The 20,906-nt window shown below is 34.4% G+C and overlaps 1 protein-coding gene across 3 annotated transcripts; it reads right to left on the bottom strand.

Moving 5' to 3' along the window:
- Window positions 1-15,724: 15,724 nt before the first annotated feature.
- On the bottom strand, window positions 15,725-20,251 carry LOC120634378 (octopamine receptor beta-2R-like). 3 transcript variants are annotated; one of them, XM_039904898.1, is made up of 4 exons: window positions 19,996-20,251; window positions 19,420-19,599; window positions 18,607-18,865; window positions 15,725-17,880 (listed from the first exon to the last, which is right to left on the bottom strand). In XM_039904898.1, the coding sequence occupies exons 2-4, from the start codon at window positions 19,587-19,589 to the stop codon at window positions 17,152-17,154; spliced, it is 1,158 nt and encodes a 385-aa protein (XP_039760832.1). In that variant the 5' UTR covers window positions 19,590-19,599; window positions 19,996-20,251; the 3' UTR covers window positions 15,725-17,151. The 3 variants fall into 3 exon arrangements, with proteins under 3 accessions (XP_039760832.1, XP_039760833.1, XP_039760830.1); XM_039904899.1 differs by having other exon boundaries at window positions 20,000-20,251; XM_039904896.1 differs by having other exon boundaries at window positions 20,004-20,251.
- Between the last annotated feature and the right edge of the window lie 655 nt (window positions 20,252-20,906).

The following is a 20,906-nucleotide window of genomic DNA, read 5'->3' as shown; positions in this document are numbered from 1 at the left end:
GTTTTTATTTGTAACTGGCGGTTTCCCGTGATATCGAGGCCGTGGGTTCGATTCCCACAGCTAAAAAATGTTTGTGTGATGGACATAAATGATTTTCAGTGCCTGAGTGTTTATCTGTATATTATAAGTATTTATGTATATTATCCATAATAATATTCATCAGTCATCTTAGTACCCATAACACAAGCTACGCTTACTTTGAGGCTAGGTAGCGGTGTGTGTATTGTCGTAGCATATTTATTTATTATTTATTTATAATATCCGTGTACAACTTCTGATGAATTATTTTATCTTATATGAATTATTTATTCTTAAACGCTTGACTGCAATCACTCCTGATGACAAGTGATGATGCAGCCTTAGATGGAGTGCGCCTGCCTAGAAGACGCCTATTCGCTCTTAATTTGAAGACATTCATATTATAATAGTAGAAAATGGATGTCGGAGTGGCAATCCAGATATTTGCGGTACGAATCAGAAACGAGGATTCAAAGTGCTTATTACATGTCCATAGTATAACCACGTAGGGGTGCAGATCTTTACGGTGCTTCGCGGTTCAATGGTAGAAAGGTAAGGGGAAAAACTAGATTAAAAACAAACTTGAGCTCAAATACATCTTATAAAATACCTTAAATTTTTAATTACCATGGGAAAATTGAAAATATTTATTAAAAAAACTCATTAAAATAATCTTTGGAATCCTGACCTCGTTACTTAGGCGCCAGCGTCTACCTTCAGTAAACTTATAACTAGTTGCAGCTTATAAGTACTTGTTTAATTTATAATTTCACCGCCATATCATAACTCGCCACATTGCCAGAATCTTAGCTTGTAGCTTGATTTTATCAGCCATTAAAACCTGGAACCCAACGCCCATTAAATATGAGGTCGTGTTATCACAGAACACTTATAGTCTAATATTAGAACGCAGCAACTGGAAATGTTGAGTTGGATATTATCCAATGCTCAATGATAGAGAGCAATGTCACCGCATATAAATAAACTTCTTCCTTACTTCCATGCGCACTGCAGTAATCCGGATTTTGGTAGTACAGATGGAAGCTGTATAAAAACTGTGTATTTTTCGGAAAAAACACGGATTTCTCTTAACGGCCCGCAATCACATAATTCCGTGTCACTAAGAAAACAAAACTAAAGACTAACATTGTGTATACCCTTAAAAGCTAACTCAACATGCGTTATCGAGTAATATAAAATGGGAAAAAACAAAATTTTACTTCGGTGGGTACAAAAGATAAAAACAAACAACACTAACAATAAAAAAAGGATCGAAAATGGAAATAATAAAAATAAAAATAAAAAAACTGATGAATAATTTTATGAATAATATACCCACATAAATACTTATAACTTAAAAACATCCGGACTCAGAAAGCAGGGTCGCTGCCCACTGCGCCAGTCGGCCGTCAATAGATATATAGATACATAAGATATGTCTTATAGATATATAAGACATATCTTATACATAGATTTACGTTTAAATTCGCTTTAAATTTATTTGATTGCAATAAATACTAAAAGCTAATATAATGTCATAGTGTGATCTTACTCATTAGGTCTTGATTTTTAGTTTAAATGGTAAAATGGAATAACTTTAACGAACCCCTTCCTCTACAGAATGAAGAATGAAAACTTTTACAGCGATTTACAGCGATTCAAGAATGCGATTCGTCATTTGCGACGCGCGACAAAAGCAATTTAATAGCGATATAATGAATGAGTAGCGTTATGTGCGTTTTTAATTTGTGCAATTAAAATGTCACTTACTTTAACGGTGATGGAAAACATTGTGAGGAAACCGGTTTATCTAAGAGTACGCCCTAACGTTCTCATGTGACTTCTGTAACTCTATTAGGTAAGATTCGCGTAGCGTAGGTACTATGTGGGTGTCGGATTTTTATGTTCTATAAATATGCTTCTCTTGATTTTATATTGAAAAAAAAAAAAATTGGTTGTCTGTAAAGTCGGCTTACTGACGATAGTTGAACGTGACAACGTCGTAAGAAAATACTGATGGAATGGTTGCATTTTTCAAAAGAAAATTTTAATTTTATTTGTTTGATAGATATTATCGTTGCGATAAACAATTGACACCACATTCACTTTTCACTGCACTTCATCCTTGCCGAAAACATGTAAATGTATTATTGTATAGAAGCTGTCCACGCGGACGCATCGCTCACTCAAGTAGGAGAGAGACAGATGTCGAACGCGGAGGCCGACTGTGCCTCTTTGTCGCTCGTTCCGCGCGCTCGCTTGCACTTCAAGACTTGAATGGAACGCCTCAGAGCGAGGTAACGCCGCATACATCATGTTTTTTCGTGCGTGCAGCCGGCTCCATCGAATTATAAGACGTTGTCACCTCAAAAAATTATGAAAAATACTTAAGCATCCTTCAATATTTCTTAATTCTGTTACTCGTTGTACATTTTAAAATAATCGATCTAAAGAAACTCATTTTTGCGTGAACTGACATGCCAGTAGCCACTTCGACCAGCCGCATTATATATTTATTAAGATGATGAATAATGACAACTTTCAGTAGTTGTAGAACTTTTTGTGACAGAGCTCGTCGGTGGAAGAGGCAGCATATCTGCGTTATGGTCTGAACTCAATTTTATTGTAATTAATGAGATTATGAGGCGTGCACTTTTGTATTTTCCAACTATTTTGTTCTCCTGCTTTCTGAGTACAAGGCTGTGGGTTAGATTCCCATACATGGAAAATGTCGTGTGATGAATGTTTTTTAGTGTAAGTATAAATCAAGTTTTTGCTTCGATCAATTTTTACAATAAAACCCCCAAGAAAAAAAGATCGCATTGTTTTACAGCAGTGCGATTAAACCTCACTTGCGACAGTGACAAGTAAGCGAGGTTAAAATTTATGTGAGTGTGTTCCGTTTTACGTATTTTTTGTAAATAGACACTTTGATATTGTAATTATATTGTCACTTTTTTATTATATTTTTAGGAAGAAATAACAAAAAAATAAAATTTATCGAAAAATGGGAAATTACGTGTGATATTTTACTAAACGATTATCGAAGCTTTCAGTTCACTGCGCTGGTTTGGTACTGATGCAGCTATATTGTTTTAATGTACGAGGTTAGTTTAAAAAACAATACTAGATGTTACCAGAGACTTTGTCCGCGTTTGTTAAGGTTTTTAAAAACATACAGAATTTTTGCATAACGTAAAGGATAAACGCAGACGGAAGCTCTCCAAAGGAATATTTTCTCCTGTTTTTGCAACATTGTTGGACTACCCAACACAAAAATAATTTTTCATTTTAAACTAGAAGTTTCTGAATTTAGGACGATCAACCAAACAAATTTCATGTTGTAGGTAATCTTTGGCACTTAATAAGTAAATAATAAATAAGTAATGTTCGTTTAAATGTTTACCAAAGAAGCTTCTTTGAACTTACCACACTGTACCTACTGTGTAACTATATTTTTTTTAAATTTAAATATACTACGACAATCCATTCACGCCATCTAGGCCAAAGTAAGCGTAGCTTGTTTTATGGGTACTATTATAATAAATTATAATATAATAATGAATAATATACATAAATACTGGGTCAAATGGTGGGTCATATAAGCACCCAGACACTGAAAAATATTTATGATCATTACACAAATATTATTCCAGTTGTGGTAATCGAACCCATGGACTTGGGCTCAAAAAGCAGGGTCGCAGCCCACTGCACCAATTGACCATAAAAATGATGTGTTGGTGCAAGCATTATCAAATTCCCTAACAGTAGGTACGTTATATTAATTCGAGTAACCTTTCAAAAATAAGATAAGGCACGTCAACAGTTCCAACACCAATTCATACACTCGTATGTAAATCCGGCCTGATTTATGGTTTTCGGTCCAAAAGGTCTTATCCTAACATTTGACAAGTGATGAATGTTGTGTCAAGCATGAAACCGTTTTTAATGAAAAATCATTCTGTATTTTTATAGCCTTTATATTAATATACTGAGAGCGGTAAGTTTTTAGTCCTAGTAATGCTTTTTGTGACAGAGCTCGTCCGGGGAATAGAATAGAATAGAATAGAAAAACTTTTTTGCAACACAACACAATAGGAAAAATACACGGAAAACAGCTGTAATAGTACTTAGTGCTAGGGTGCAAAGGTGGCCTTATCACTAAAAGTGATCTTTTAAAGGCAACCTGAGCGTACGAAGCCGATTAAAAAGTGGAAAGTGGGTGGTGCATAAAGTATGTTACAAAAATTAAAATAAACTTACATGAACATACATTTACATATTAAATACAAAAATACCGATATAAATTCATATATACTATAATAGATATTTATGCTGTTATAAACTTACATCCTACTCAATTACATAGATAAGTAATAATTTCTTAAGCGATGTTTAAACAGGTGAATGGTTTCGGAGTCACGTCGTTCCACAGTTTTAACAGTGAATGACTGAGCGCTGAAGCCTTTTTATCGTTTAAGTAATCCTTAATATTATAAATACGACCGATTGGCGCAGTTTGCAGCGACCCTGCTTTCTGAGTACAAGGCCGTGGGTTCGATTCCCACTACTGGAAAATGTTTGTGTGATGAGCATGAATGTTTTTCAGTGTCTGGGTGTTTATCTGTATATTATAAGTATTTATGTGTATTATATTCATAAAAAAATATTCATCAGCTATCTCAGTACCCATAACACAAGCTACGCTTACTTTGGGGCTAGATGGCGATGTGTGTATTGTCGTAGTATATTTATTATTATTATATGTATATTCAAAGTATTTAGGTATATTACTTATAAAAAATATTCATCAGTCATCTTAGTACCCATAACACAAGCTACGCTTAAATTGGGGCTAGATGGCGGTGTGTTTATTGTCGTAGTATATTTATTATTTATTTATAAATATTACATCACGGTGAGGGAAAACATCTTGAGGAAACCTGCATGTCTGAGAGTTCTCTATAATGTTCTCAAAGGTGTGTAAAGTACGCTAACCCGCACTTGGCCAGCGTGGTGGACTATGGCTTATAGCCGTCTGACAGGATTTTCCTATCCCCTAGTGGGTCGGGAATGGGTTTATGATGATAAGGGTTTATAAATAAAACCAAGAAAATATTATATACGAAACAATTTGTTTATTTTGCAAAAAGCATTTTTGATTACACGCACATATTGGGTGTTCACCCGTAAATTATATCTCACGATGCGAGAATGGCCTCATTATGTAACTTAGATATATCTTATCTTATACTATTGTGCAAACATTGATTTTTTGTTTATGTGTTGAGTTGAACGTGATGATCTCAAGAACTTCTGGACTGATTTGAAAAATTATTTGTATTGTGTGTTGTATTTGTATCTCTGTAAATGTTCTCTGTGGTGTACAATAAAAGTGTATTCATCGGGACTTTTTCCCTTTTGAGAGCTTCCGCTGCTTGCGCTGTGCAAACGGTAAAAGTTATGATAAAATCATGAATGACAAAGTTGTTCCTCTTTAAGAGTAAAAAAAAAAGAAGTCCGCGACAGCATATTTCTATCTTTAAAGGTTGACTTATACGCGGAAGAAGTCGCGATCCCCGCTAGTTAAATATAAAACCGCGGCAAAATATTAGTTTGATTCATTCTAGTATAGACATTCTATGATTGTATTTTATATTAGACTAGCTTTTGCCCGCGACTTCGCACACGTTTCGTTCAATTTTTGATTCGGTAAATTTTAACTACAAAGGTTTAAAAAAGTGTCTTACTGCGAATAGAAAAATATGAACGTAAATTACTTAAAAATATCAGTAACTTTCAGGTAAATTTTTCACCCCTATTTGATGTCTTTAGGGGTTGATTTTTTAAAATTTGTGAAACACTTATTTCTTTATTTTTAATCGAAAACCTAAAATGAAAGTTCTATGGATGTAACTTGAAAAATAAATTCATAAATGAAGGATTTTTTACCAACATTCATCCCCCATTTAACCCTCTTAGGGTTGGAATTTTCAAAAAACCCTTCTTATTTAAAATCTTATTAAAATTTCAGCCCGATCCACCAAGTGGTTAGAGTTGTGCGTTGATGGATCATTCAGTCAGTTAGTCACCTTTGCGTTTTACATATATAGACTATCAAACTAAGTTTTTGAATATGCGTTAAGTATCACGTCACAAAATAATTTATGCAAAACATTTCACGATGGATGTTAAAGTGAATTTCTATCCTGGATAAACGCATAAAAAGTATATAAAAGCAACAGAAGCAATAATTATGCAAAACTCACTCGTGTTCCTACGACGATCGTGCTGGTATTGTTTTAAATTTTTAATATATTACGCCATCTTACTCAACTTTGCGATTTCATTACCATTTTACTAATAATACCTGAACCTTACGTTTCATGAGTTTTTTTTTAAGTAATAATTGATGGACCAAGCAAATGGCCCACCTGATGATAAGTGGAAACCTTCGTCTATAAATATAGCAATACTTCACAGGGCATGCAAGCAGTGCCGTGCACAGAGTTTTTGACCAGGGTATGCATAAAGAAGGAAAATGGCATAAAATCCTGCCCCTTTATGAGTTATACAAAAATTTTAGGGTATGCAGTGCTTTTGTGCATGTATGAAGTGCACGCCACTGCATGCAAGAAGCACGTCCTGCAACTTACCGCCCTGTGCCCTTCAGTTTTAGGCGTAGGTGTTAAGCCTCGTGTGTCTTTGATAACATTGGCAACTACGCTGTTCAGACCAATTTAAGATTTTGGCCGTTTGAATTTGTGATACTATTGTTCTTGTGCGTTCCTTTGTTCTCACTACCGTATTAAGATCAGCGTTGATTTTTGATAAGTGAATCCTTGACTTGGTTTTTTCACGCGTTTTATTAGCTTTACTTGTATGTTTGTAACCGACTTCTTTGGACGCTATTTTGACACACTTTAAACGGTCAGATTTCGTTCAAACTTTGTAGACATATCGAGGACCGATGACAATAAACTAATTTGAGAAGATTATTCCAATTTTGAATTTGTAAAATAAGAATTTTGTTTATTTATATAATTTTTAGCTATAGTCACTAAGGCAGGTTTGATGTTCATTTTAATTTCCAACCAACTTCTCTCTTTGATCTCTTATTATCTCTTTGATAGTGAATGGGTTAATTTTGCTCTAATAAAAATAATAGATCAAGAAAAACTAAAAAAAAACGCTTTTATAAATAAACTAAAAGGTAGAAATTAGTTTAGTTTTTTATACCAAGCGTGCTTTTTAGTTTGTTTGAACCATTTAATTTATATTATATCGATGTAGCGGCTGACAAGGTCTTTTCAATTGAATAAACGTTCATACAATATACTTTATATGGCTTATTTCTGCTGCCAACCAGCGTTACTGTGGTTGCCTGAATCATTAGAGGCCTCAAGTGGCCACTTTTCAGAAATAGTTCTTTGCATGCCCTATAAAGTATTGCTCTGTATATAAGCGATAGCTTTATATTAACTATCGTGATCTGCTTAGCCCGTAATTATAACTATAAAAAAAAATTACCATGGGCAGAAATTTTAATAAAAATAGTCGTTACTTTGCACAAATCATACGCCCCCGCATAAAAGAAAACTAAGCTTAATTAACTTGAATCAGGGGAAAAACCAGTATGTCATCAATCTTACTGTCACATTAGCAACGTCAATGTTAGCTTACTTTGTGACTCTGGTTCTTCTTACCTTACTTATTTCTGATTCGGCCCGGTAGTAACACGGAGCTATGAAGCGATAAGGCTGCCAAATCGTTTACGCTGTTGTGTTATACTTTTCTTTTTTATGTACTTCTGGTGTGCATAATGTCATATGTTTCATAGAGTGAACTTACTCGTAACTGATAAAAACTGTGTTTGTTTGTATATTTGACGCGCTCTTCTCTGGAACAGGCTCATATTATACATAGAACATAACCAGAGAATTTTCAGGTTGACTCAATAATATAATATAGTATTCTTGCATTTGCGTATGTATTTTTTTGCAATCTATTGAATGTTGGATAGAAGCAAAAAGAGACAATTGAAGAATGCTTGAACTGCTTCTATCGTCGTAGAAGATTTTGACTCTGACTATGAAGAGTCCATGAGAGACATTGATGGCGATTAGTAATATTATAAAGGCTCCTCCAAACAAAACGCGTTAACGCGCGTCAGTGCGCTTGCGTGACGCTGCGCTATAGCCATTATATGTGTTTGTATATATTGTATATCACAGTGCAATATATACATGTATTTGATATACTGTGACGGTAATTTACTGTCAAATAGTGTGCCGCGGCCTACAGAGGCCTTGCGCTGGGTTTTGTACTTTTATACAAATTGACAATCTAGCGTCCGACAATATAGTCGGAGCGACTTATATACTGCATTACGACAGAAAATGTGATAGAATGGGTAGGAAACAACCCTGCTTATTTAATTTGAAAGGTTATGTCAACTCTGGCGAATTGTTTGTTGCGTTATAGAGCGTTGCGCTAATCTAATTAATGCCAGTATGACAACAAATGAGCAGGACGTTAAAATGTGATATTATTAACGCTATAACGCGCGCTTTCAACGCATTCTATTTGAAGAAGCCTTAATTCACCTATCGTTATGTTTATTGTGAGGTTTTATACACTACGTGAATATAGACTTCGTTTAATATGACTGTTCTTATTTGAAGTAAGATATTTCACTAAAAAAGTTAGGTTACCACGCTGGCCTAACCCGCCAAATAGAGCGAGTCTCAGGACACAAATAGCATAGGAATTATGTGTTTGTAAAACAAAGCTCTAGCCAGAAATACACTTTAGCTCTAGACCAGAAAACATAAGTCAAAATTATTTGTGACAACATAATATTCATGTCACCTTTGGTCTAGGTTCTAGCCTCACTTAAGATGCCCTCAGTTGAAATTCGACGACACATGATTCATTTTCCACAGAAATACAATTTCAGTATCACGGAAAAGCAGAGTTTTGGTATTTCAATTTTAAATTTTGAAAATCGAACCTAAGTCATATTTTACAAACTGGACATGAATATGATCAGTGTTACATAATGAGACCATTGCATTTTTGTTTCAAATAATTCCAACGAATCTATTATAATGATAATGATAGTACGATAATGTATTGATATACTTGTAACACTATATAATTTAAAAATACTATATACAACGAAATATTACATAGTTGGTATAGATATTTAACGCTTATAATCATGATACGACCTAAAAGCCTTCATTCATAAAAAGGTTACGAAGAGTTAAATCATCTGTTCTAAAACCTCGTGATACCTACTAGGGCATCATACATCATGTAGATATCGTCAATCTAAACGAAATGGATACCTATCACTTTGCACTGCTATCGTTACACGATGTCAACATAAAAGGATTTTAAGTATAAACTTTGCTTGTTTTTAATTTTTAATCCTACCACGGGAACTATTTAAGAGACCGGTATGGAAAGTACATGTCCTTTTCCATAAGTGACATGCATACCAAACTTCAAAGCTGTCTGCCCGCAGCTTAGCGTTTATTATAAACCATTTTAAGTTTTCCCTCGAGAACTACTTAAGAACAAGGTTAAAAGGTAAATGTTCTTTTCCATGTCAAAGGCTACATGCATGCCAAATTTCATCCAAATCCGTTCACCCGGTTTGCGTGATTGAGTAACAAACATCCACACATTCCCATTTATAATATTAGTAGCATAGGACTAATCCTACTATGCTACTAATATTAGTATGTAGATTAGTATTTATTTTAACTCATGCCTTCTTCTATAGTCGACGGTTTGTAGAAACAATCGTCGCTGTAGTACTTACAATCCATTGGCTCACTACTACACAGTCACGAGTGCAGGCACACGTCCAATCCGTACCTTTAGTTTTAAGTCGTATGTTTTTGCTCGGTAATATTTGTGAAACTACCCGATTGTATGAACATTTTTTTTTAGCTGCATTGAGTTATGCTTTATAGATTTATATGTACCTTCTATAGTGTACGCTCACAACATGTTTGAGTTTTAAGTGTAATGTTTTCTCAACTAAGCTACTTTTTTGTAATTCTTTTGAGAAATAAAGATCTTAAACCATACCTTGTCCGTCACTCGACTAACAGCTACCCTCTCTGCTTGGGTACGTAAGACAATGTATGTGTATCTACTTAATAGATTACAGTCTTAATCGACATCTTACTCGCATCCCACACGGAAGTGCTCAAGGAGACGGATAACAGATCTCAAGGGGGAAGTTATAGCAAGCTTTTTCCAGCAATGCTAGCAAGACCAGTTAGCACCACTCTTTTGGTAGACATATAGAGATAAGACGAGATACTGGGTATAGATGATTATCTCGTTGGGCGCATCCCAGCTGTACTGGAGACATTCTCCACGGGTAAGGATGAATCTTTTATCTACCCACTGTTTTATCCTTTCTCCGAGTATGGGCAAACGGGTAAAACTAATATTCAACTCATATAAGTGTAATATTTAACAGGGGTAAGTCTCTTTTCAGGATTCACAATCTCTTGTAAGGTTAAAATGGGGGGATCTTTTTATTGTCTCCTGCCTATTGTTGTATACTAGCTGTGACTTACCCTAGAAGATTGCTGGTGACAAAATCTATAACATGAGTTGGACAGTTGCTATAAAATCATTTCTGACAGGTTAGCACCTTAAGCGACCTTATCTGTACACACTAGCGACGATTGTTCAATCAGCGTTTTCAAGTCGTGTGTACTCTATAAGGTTTTTTATTCCACTACAAGTTAGCCATTGACTGCAATCTCACCTGCTGGTGAGTGATGATCAAAATACCCAAGATCAGTTTCTATTCGACGTCGTACCGGAACGCTAAATTTTAACGGCCCGTCTCTGTCGGTAGGTTGGTAAGTAGCCACGGCCTAAGCCTCCCACCGGACCAGACCAGAGAAAATTCAATTATGAATTCCAAAACCTCCCCTGCCGAGGATCGAAACCGGGATCACGCTTACATCCACAGCGCTCGCTGCTGCGTTGTCCAAATAGTTTTATAATGCGGCTGCGCTAGCAATAACTTCTCCCCTATGTAAATTATACTCAAGCCATAACTAAACCACAGTTACGATATTAAAGCATGGAAACTACGAATAAACATTCGAATTATCACACTCATACACATGTATGCACTGACGAGGCCCAAAAGCTGTTGTCGCAGGATCTTATTGGGGTACTAGATTTGTGGCATCGTCGCCGCGTGCATCTGTGTGCGTTTGTGCGGACGTTTGTTCGAAACAGCACTCTAACACAGATGCACAAACAGCACAGGTACCTACAGCTTTTATATATTTACTGTGACAAAACCTTTAACGAGGAATACAACGTATCACAGTACTAAAAAAAATATATATTGTCTGGTTTGAAAAACAGGTGACAAATAAACAAAAGACTTGACGATAGACAACCACACATAGTTTATTTGTTCTATTAACGTAACTTAAATAATATTCTCCGAGAAATAAACAAAAAACAAATAAAATTGCGAGTCGTGGTTCACCTGACAGAAGCAAATCGTTTTGCGAATTGGTGGTGAATGTGAAACTTAAATTCTAAGAAGGTACAATTCATAACTTCTTAAATATTTTCGAGGAATTAATTAGGAACGCACGTCGAAACTCTTATGAGTAAATAAATAAAGCTCAGTACTTTTTAAAGGTATCCATTTCACACGAGCAGAGAATACCAAGATGGAAATAATAAAATTGATAGTGATTCATGCAAAATAGACTAACAAAACGAATTTAAAATCCAAAATAAAGTTAAAGTATGTTTTATTACCATTAACTACTCTATACACTGATCTACTTATTGATAATGACTTTTAAAATTACATATTGCTGTTTGACTTTGAACTAGAACTACCTACATTTATAATCGAAGAAGTTCTATGAAAGTCAAATAAGTACCTAGGGATATTATTTTCACAATAACTATTTACATTTTTCGAGTTACATGAATTTACGTCTACACCATATTTATTAATACACAGAAATTATCTAGACTCTAAACCCCTTGTTACTAAAAGTGTCGTGCCGTCGGAACATTTTCGCAGTGTTTTGGTGACACTTTAGCTGAGAGCACCTATCAAATGACAGATCGTATCAAAATGTCACCATTACAACAATGCACCACGTTTTTTAACACTGTTGGAATAAAGCTTGGCATAATGTCGGAATAGTTACGCGGTGTCTTGTGACCTGAAATTTGAAAAGTGCTGAGAGTTGAAGTTTAACTCTCGTGGGAATAAATAATGAAGTAGTATCCCGTTGCTTTTTACATCGCGGTACTACAGACACAATGTCCGTAGAATTCTGTTAGTGAACCGATTCAGAATATATCGTTCTGGCGCTTTCCCACAGTACCTACCACTGCCCTCCACCAGGATCCAGGTACTATGCCCCTGTGGCTTGCCTCCTTCGCTGGTTGGACCACACCGACAACTATTGTCTCCGATCTTCTCCATCGTTGACCGTAACAAGTGGGGGCGCATCGCGGGGGCTGCTGTAGCCAAAGAAAATGTATCATCGTCATCACGATTCGACCACTTTGTGAAGAGTGACTAAGGAGGAGTCAGTTGAAGTGGGACATAATCCTGCGAAACTGTTCCGACGGTACGACACGTTTATCAATAAGGGGTTAATGAATAGTGCCGTAAAGGTACGCGTTGACTGGCTCACACTGACTACAACGGCGACACGGCACGCTACGAATTCAATAGAATTGTCGGTATCATAAGTTCACTGCATTCATAGCTTGTGGACTTTTTATTTTTTCCTTCTATTTATGAGTAAGTGCCTCCTTACAGGGAGATTGACAAAGATTTTGTTAAGTTGGACGGGTGGGCTGTAACGCAACCTGAATATAACATATTTCATATGAATAAATATCTATATTAATTAACACTGAATATACCAAGAATCGTAGCATGCCATACGTGCGATACTGCTAGACCAAACCAGTCAACCCGTCTCTTATGTGTAAGTTTTCAAGTAGCAAGGTGTTTTGAAGATTGCTTTCAGAACTGTATGTCAGTAGAAGTTGTCGATTCGAATGTAAAAAAGAATAGCTTGATTTCACCGCGTCATGATTTTGCTGACTTACTGAAGATTTCAGTGGGTCTAAAGGCATTGTTCCATTGCTGCGCTTCGCACGAAAATTTACTTCAATGCATTTGATTGATAGACGCGCGGTCTACTTGGATATGTCGTCCACGAGGCTCAAATGCTATGTATATTATATAATATAAAAGCTAAAGAGCGGTGGTAGAGCTTCCCGGCACCCACCTTTAGCTTTTCGGAGTTGCACTACAAGAATATCACTTTAAAGGTGTAGAAAAATACCGTGAGGATATCTAAATGCCCGAGAGATCATCATAATATTCTCAAAGGCGTGTGAAGTCTACCGAGCCGGTTTTCGCTATCATGGAAGACAACGGGCAGACTCCTACTCATTCTGAGGGGAGACCCGCGCCGAGTGGGCCTGTGATGGGTGGTTAATGATGGTGATATTAAGTTAACCTATTGTGTTAAAGGCCACGCCATGTTGTGTTTGGCTAAATAGCCGTAGTATTAGGTACGTAATATATCTTTCACTTTTACTGATATTAGACCGGCACAGTTAAGATTCTACGCGGATGCAGTAATGGGACAGTGCCTTTATTCTATAATTATGTAGTAAAAGGTTTTAATACGTCATTTGATCCTGCATACAAAATAAGTTAAGCAACCTAATTAACTTCCTCAAAACCTTACACTAAACATCTGATAAAAATTACAAAAGAGTGAATGATTAAAATAAAATTACTTTGGACGGATTCAACAGAAATAAATTAAATTTCAATTGGGCTTAGAAATCTTCCTTATACAAATAAAATTTATAATTCACAAACAAAAACGATTCAAAAACAACGTTAAATACTCTAACAAATTGATTAATATTTCATGAGTAATTATTTTTTAAGCACTTTAAAACAAACATAACATTTAAGATATGATTTCATTAAAAAGTTAGCTGTAATATCTAAAGAATTCACAACCATATATTATTACTTTTATTACAATTACAGCCCATTTTAACATTTAGATTTATTACAATTATTATTTTATGAGTCTAACCCGAGGGCGGTGACAGTGGGGACAAGGAGTAAAGTTGCACTCTTCCTGTATTCTAAATGTATGTGGAAATTAAGCTTTGATGACGTCAATTTTGAATATCATACGACCATTAACACATTGAAATAAATATTGTATTGACAGTACCGTTTTTTTCATTTAAAACTAATTCTATGTTTTATTTACGTGATAAGAGTTCCAGGTCCCAAATGTCTGCCGCTAACCCGGACTTAAAAAAGTCGAACTCATATATTAGGGCTCACATGATTAATACATCTAGATAAAAATTGGTTATACGAGTATGACCATATAGGTATATGCTAAAATTTTGTTTCCTATAATTTTTTCTAATACAATTACAACTTGAGCCTTAAATACTTATTTAAAAGGAAGACACATTGAGTTTAAAAAGGCGATATCTTATGGAAGCTGTCGAAAGTGTCAGAATTCACGTTATTCCATCATTAGTGAGTGTAAAAATTTCGAGTGTACGGATTTTCTGTAAAGTTCCTTCAAATCAAAAACACAAACTTTCCTTTAAAAGGAATTAATCTGGAATATTATTCTCAATTTGCTATTTAAACCAAACTTTTTTTACATAGTATTAAGTTTTGGGATATTCATTTGATTTTGGAGTAGACGGATAGGTTTTTTATTTCCTACAGCTCTTTGTCACCGATATACCAATAACTCTTCTTAAACATCTTAAACAAAGCATAGGTAGCTTAAGTCTGTAACGACCTTACAATATCAGTGTAAATGGAGTCTTAAATCTCTTCTAACTTTAATAAAGGAAGAGAAGAACATTGAAATAAAAATATTGTCAATACTGAAATTTTCAACAACTCACAAGTATTATGACATCGCGGAGTTTAAGCGAAGATCTATATTATGGACATCGACAGACAGATATTATTATATATGAGGAATTAAGATGAACACCGAAGAAAATATTAAATCTATGATTTGGCGTCCATTTGAAAATTTTGAGCAGCTATGCTGTTGACGTTTTTAATGAAAGAAATTACATTCAATCAGATACAAGTTCAGCGGATTATTTTTCATTCATTGCTTCAATATAAATTAGTGCCATGAAACGAACATTGATAATATATAAAATTTTATGAAATCTTCTTACCATTTCACCCTGATATTTATAAAAGTGATGCACAAAATATACACTCATCAGAATTACGTAAATAACATAAACTAATAACTTGCCAGACACTAAGGGTGCGTTTTTTATCACTAATTTTTCGTGGAATTCAAACTTGCTGACTATAGTCAGCAAGTTTGAATTCCACGAAAAATTGATCATGGTAATTTTACGCTTCACTCGAAATCTTACTCGATTAGTCTAGCATTTTTGGCAAATATATAAAGAGAAAAAAGAACTTTTCAAACAAAATATATGCAAATCAATTGAAAATACAACGTTCGAAAATATGTTTCGCAGAGATGAGTTTGCAAACAATGACAATAATATTATTTACACAAACTACACTATTAAAACAATGCATTTTTACAAACAAATATTCTTTACAATAGATATTTATAATTTTGTGTCTTAAAAATCTACATGCACAACATCTCACGCTGCTCAAAATTTTAGACGTAAATCGCAATTATCCATCGAATTAGTCAAGGTTAGTATTAAAATGTCTACAGATATTGGTAAACACGACACCAACACACCAAAATCTAATCGGTCTGTTAAAGTTAATAAATAGCACATCAATTATTTTAAAACTCGATTTTTCTATTGAAGCGTTATTTGTCCCCATAATCATTATCATATCTCTCTATTAATGTTTAAAATGAAATACATTATCCTATAAATTATCTTTACTTAATCTACTTATAATATCTACTTTTCTAAGTTTACTCTTAACTTTATTTACAACTTGAACGCCGGCGGCATACAAAACTTTATCATCGAAATTACAATTCGCCTCTTATCCGTGGGTGCTAAGGGAAAGGAGGTTCAACGAATAACTAAGTCAAAATTTATTTAAATTCAACAAAAAGTTAGATCTGTTCATTAGTTCAATACAAAGCTAAACGTGAACTTTGATGTCAAATTAGTGATTTGAAAACAGGCTAATTACATTTAAAAAAAAACATGTTTATGTTTACGCTATTAAATAAATAAAATTCTCTACTTTGTTAAAGTTTAATAAAAAAATACACTGGTTCTAATACAGTTCACATAATCTCTAAACTAAACATAGTTGGTTATCTTAAAAATAAACCATTACTCTTGACTCAATTTAGTTTAATGATTTGTCTCCAACTGTATTAGCACCACCACTCTCTATCTTATAATTGGGTTTCTAATTCTCTTAGTTAGTACTAAGCGAAAAATGTATCATGGCTATAGCCATCAAACTTTAACCTTTTAAACATGTCAACTTATTATCATAGCCGTAAAACTAAATTCATTTTGTTATGATCATCTACTTATTCCTAATAACCACTTCTTATCTTTATTTACATTGTGATTTCTAAAAAATTTAATTTACTGCATACTTTTAATAAAAGTAGTATCTACAACGTACCTTTACAATGTGCCTTTTAAAACTTGTTATTTTTAGCTTTAGGCCATCCATTCAGCCACAATCATTTACTTCTAATTTCTAAGTATTTACACACCAAACTATATACATTTAAATGTTATATAATCAAAGTATAGCATAATATCTCTTTATAGAAACTGAAAACACATAGAGAAACAAATACCGTTAAAACTACTATTTGAGAGTTTGAATACTAATTATTTCAAATATCGAAGATAAAAATTACTGTCTTGAAGGCCATATCTAACAATTCAAAATAGAGAGATTCATTTAAAAATATTTACAGCAATAATTACATTGTTCTTAAATCAGTCACTTACGGAATTAGTTACGTCGTAAAGTATTTCGTTGAGACACTAGGCCTGTCATACGGCTGTCACTTCGTCACGCCGTGGCGATATTCAAAGAGACGCAAGGTCTGACGCTCTTCTAGAAGGGAGCGGCACTCTCAACTGGGCTGAGGCCCGCCTGTCCAATCTGTCTAACGCATCCGAATCATGAGATCCACGACGGCAAAAACTACAAAACGCACAAGCTAATGTGTTCTTGAAAGCGTTGCGAAAGTCTCTATTGAAGTACGCGTAAATAATCGGATTTAACGCTGAATTAAAATAACCAGTCCAAAACATGATTACACTCACTACTTCGGGGTATTCACAAGTATCACATAATGATGTCGACAAATAGAATAGAAAAAATGGCAGCCAGCAGAGGATAAATGCGCCCATAATAATGCCCAACGTTCTCGCTGCTTTGTGCTCTCGTTTCATTTTCAAAATATTCTTATCTTTGGTTGGAGTATTGGCGTTGATATGTAGTCCATTTTTATCACCGACGTCTCTTGAATGGCGATGCATAAGCATTGCATTACCAGCTCGGGCATGAAGTGCCTTTTCTTGACGATTTGCTTCTTTGAAAATGGCAAAGTACGTAAATATCATTATTGTGCATGGTATCCAAAACGATATCGAGCTGGATATCACTGCGTATGGTTTATTAACTATGAACTCGCATTCTTTTGGTTTCCGGTTTTTTAAATGGTAACTGGTCGTGTACCAGCCCATAAAAATAGGCGCATATGATATTGTTATAGGACTTAGCCAAGTTGCTGCTAACATAACAAACGCCATCTGAAATAGAAATGGAAAATATCAATTAGGTTCTATCCACCTTATTTAAATACTTATAAAGTTTTCGATGTTCAGTTGAGAGCTTTTATTTATTGTTTGTTAAGCGTTACATAAAGTTATGCGAAGAACGAAATAATTGCCATGTTGCTAATTCAGCACAAGCGAGATAAACTAGACTCCGTGGCGAAAACATTCGATTAAGTATCTTTAAAAGCTTTCTGCTGTTAAAACTCATTAAATTATAACAACATTTGCCTTGTAAAAGTTTATCCGCCTTTGTATAGCTTTAAATTTGTAAAAGTTAACCTCTTCCAAATAACCCTTTTAGTAGCATAACATTTACAAGTAGACGATTATTTTAACAAAAACGTTTTAAGAACATAACTTTGCTTTAAATGTTAAAAGTGAATAAATATTCAAGATACGAAAATACATAAAATCTATGAAAATTGTTAAAAAAATAGTGAACAAAATTACTTTTAACGCGTTATTTACATTCTTATTTTGAATTAAATTACATTTTTAATTTTGAAAACCAAACTAACAAATATACTATAACAACACTAAAGTAATGTTAGTCTCAATAGCCCAATAGTTTAAAGGTTATATTTAAATAAAAAATATCGTTGGAGGATTGCCTGATAAACTATTCATTATTTTAAACACAAAGCAAAGTGGAAGAATCCAAGGATAAACTAGATATGTATAAAATAAAAAGTTACAAACCTTTTTCGTCATTTTGATTGGATATTTTAGAGGTTTCACGATAGCGTAATATCTGTCAACGGATATACAACACAGATGCAAGATCGAAGTCGATGTGAAGTACACGTCAGATGAATTCCATAGATCGCAGATGATGGAGCCGAATATCCACTCGTTATAGAATTGCACGCTGAAGTTAAAGGGCATAACGACCATGGCGACGAGAATATCCGCAAAAGCTAGTGATACGACGAAGTAGTTTGTTATGACACGAAGTTTTCTGTAAAAGAAAAGGTTGATTTAGATAATATCAGGTATCAGGTATTGCCTTACAAATCTAAGTAATAGACGTAGCAATTCAAATTGTTTTATGACCGGAACACGTCTGCTTATTTTTAACGGTTTTTGATCCATCAGCCGTGCTATATAATTTGGTGCTAATCTTCGATGGAATTAGATAAATTTTTATTCATCACACGCCAGGTTTGTGATCGCAGTAGACGGTAGTAGTTGTAGTAGTAGTAGTAGCACTGAGGACGCTGCCCGTTCTTTTTTATATTCCCTTGGTCGCTTCGTATTACGTTCGCGGTGAGAGGATATTATGTAGGGTGATTACCTCGGGATCGTACGTAGGGGTTTCACTACAGGCGTAAATCTTGCAATATGTGTCTTTGTTTTTTTATATGCTAAAGTGATGTTTGAAATCAAAACGCGAGAATAACTCCTGTGGCAAGCCTTCTGACACACTATTCTGATTTTAAATAATTAAATGCTTTGTTATTACTTTCCTTTATTTTTTATTTTTTTATCTAATACTTCTTAATAATATTTTACCTGTGCCTCATGACACTGACTATCACCAGCATGTTCCCCAGCACAGCCATGATTACGATCAGCAGCAGTATTGCGGTCCGCAGCTTGAACATCACCGTCTGCGTCCATTCTTGGCCTTCAACCTCCGTCGCATTGCTCGTCAAGTTCCGAGTCACGTTTACTTGATCCATAAGGGGCAGTCTGAACAACACATTACTAATAACCATCAACACTGATTTAACTATAATAATTAAAAACTAATGCTAATATTAATATTACAAATGCGTATCGGCCAATTGTTACATTATTAATAAATAAATACTTAAGATTTATAAAAATTGTGTGAGAATACTAGTAGTAGTAAGTATTTATAATAAAAGCGAAATAAAAAAACTAATCATTTTGACCAATAAGCATCGTACTTATTCACGCGCTACACAAATGAGGAAGTACAATTAGAAATCTGAATTTATGGTTAAACTGTACTGGCAAGACAAGGTGGTAGAATTATACTTGGGTGTGTTCGACTAACACGTTTGAAAATAGAAACAGTATTATTAGATTAACTTATATTGAAAAATATAAATAAATACTAACCTACCTACCTTTATCTTTCCTGTCTAAATCTCTTTACACTAGTTTCATCGTCACAAACTTCCTCAGTCCTTATTCTTGATACCTTTTCATTGATCATCCTCACTTAAGTTATTGTAATAAGTTCTGGGCCAAGTAGATTTTCATTTTTTTCTTTTTAACTGTCTCCGAACCAATTTCCAATGTTCTTCTCACATACATTTTCAGCTATAATAACTTCATATTTATGGAGTACGTATTTTTCTATTATTTCTATCGGCTGTTCTATCTGCAACAAAGACAATAAAAACAAAGTAATTCTCTTGTTACTCGTATTTAAAATACATCCTGTAATACGGATAACAGAAAAATGGTTCTAGCGTTTTTGTTAAAAATAACAGAGAAAGCTCATATATCTGGGACATAATGCGCAGTCTAAAATACGACTTGCTTCAACTCATTATTTCGAGATAGGTAGAAATAGAAACCGAAAGCCGAACGAAGCAAATCTGCGGCTAAGTATGAGTACTAATTCACTGTTAAGAAATGGTGAATATAGAAGCATTTAAAATAATACCTATTTAGGTAGGGATCCTCTAGGGTCCACGATGTTTCTTATGATATTAATATATATAAGGTAATATTAATTTCAAAGAGGGCTTAGAAATGCAGTGTATTCTCGGGTGTAAGAAAAAAATATTCGCTCATTATTAACGCCCACAGTAAATTAATGGCTTTCAATAATAAGAAATAAATAACTTCATAATTTATCTCTAAAATCAGAAACCATCACCGTACCAAATAAGCAAAGTGGCCGAAACTTTATGTTAAAATATTTGGGCATATTCTTACTTTTATGGTCTTACTGTGGATTTCATTTATTATATGTAAGGTTTCACCCATCCTCAAATTCTCATTATCAGCTCAGCTAAGAG

This window comes from Pararge aegeria, chromosome 23 (assembly GCF_905163445.1).
Source record: "Pararge aegeria chromosome 23, ilParAegt1.1, whole genome shotgun sequence".
NCBI lineage: Eukaryota > Metazoa > Arthropoda > Insecta > Lepidoptera > Nymphalidae > Pararge > Pararge aegeria.
Note: the sequence above shows the minus strand (reverse complement) of the source record. Positions and strands in the feature narration are given on the sequence as shown.

Excerpts from the sequence above, each read along its gene's own strand:
- LOC120634378 (XM_039904898.1), bottom strand. The coding sequence starts at position 19,589 with ATGGATCAAGTAAACGTGACTCGGAACTTGACGAGCAATGCGACGGAG. Across the intron at positions 18,866-19,419 it reads GTCAGTGTCATGAGGCACAG|AAAACTTCGTGTCATAACAA; the intron begins GTAAAATATTAT and ends TTTCTTTTACAG. Across the intron at positions 17,881-18,606 it reads CAATCAAAATGACGAAAAAG|ATGGCGTTTGTTATGTTAGC; the intron begins GTTTGTAACTTT and ends TTTCTATTTCAG.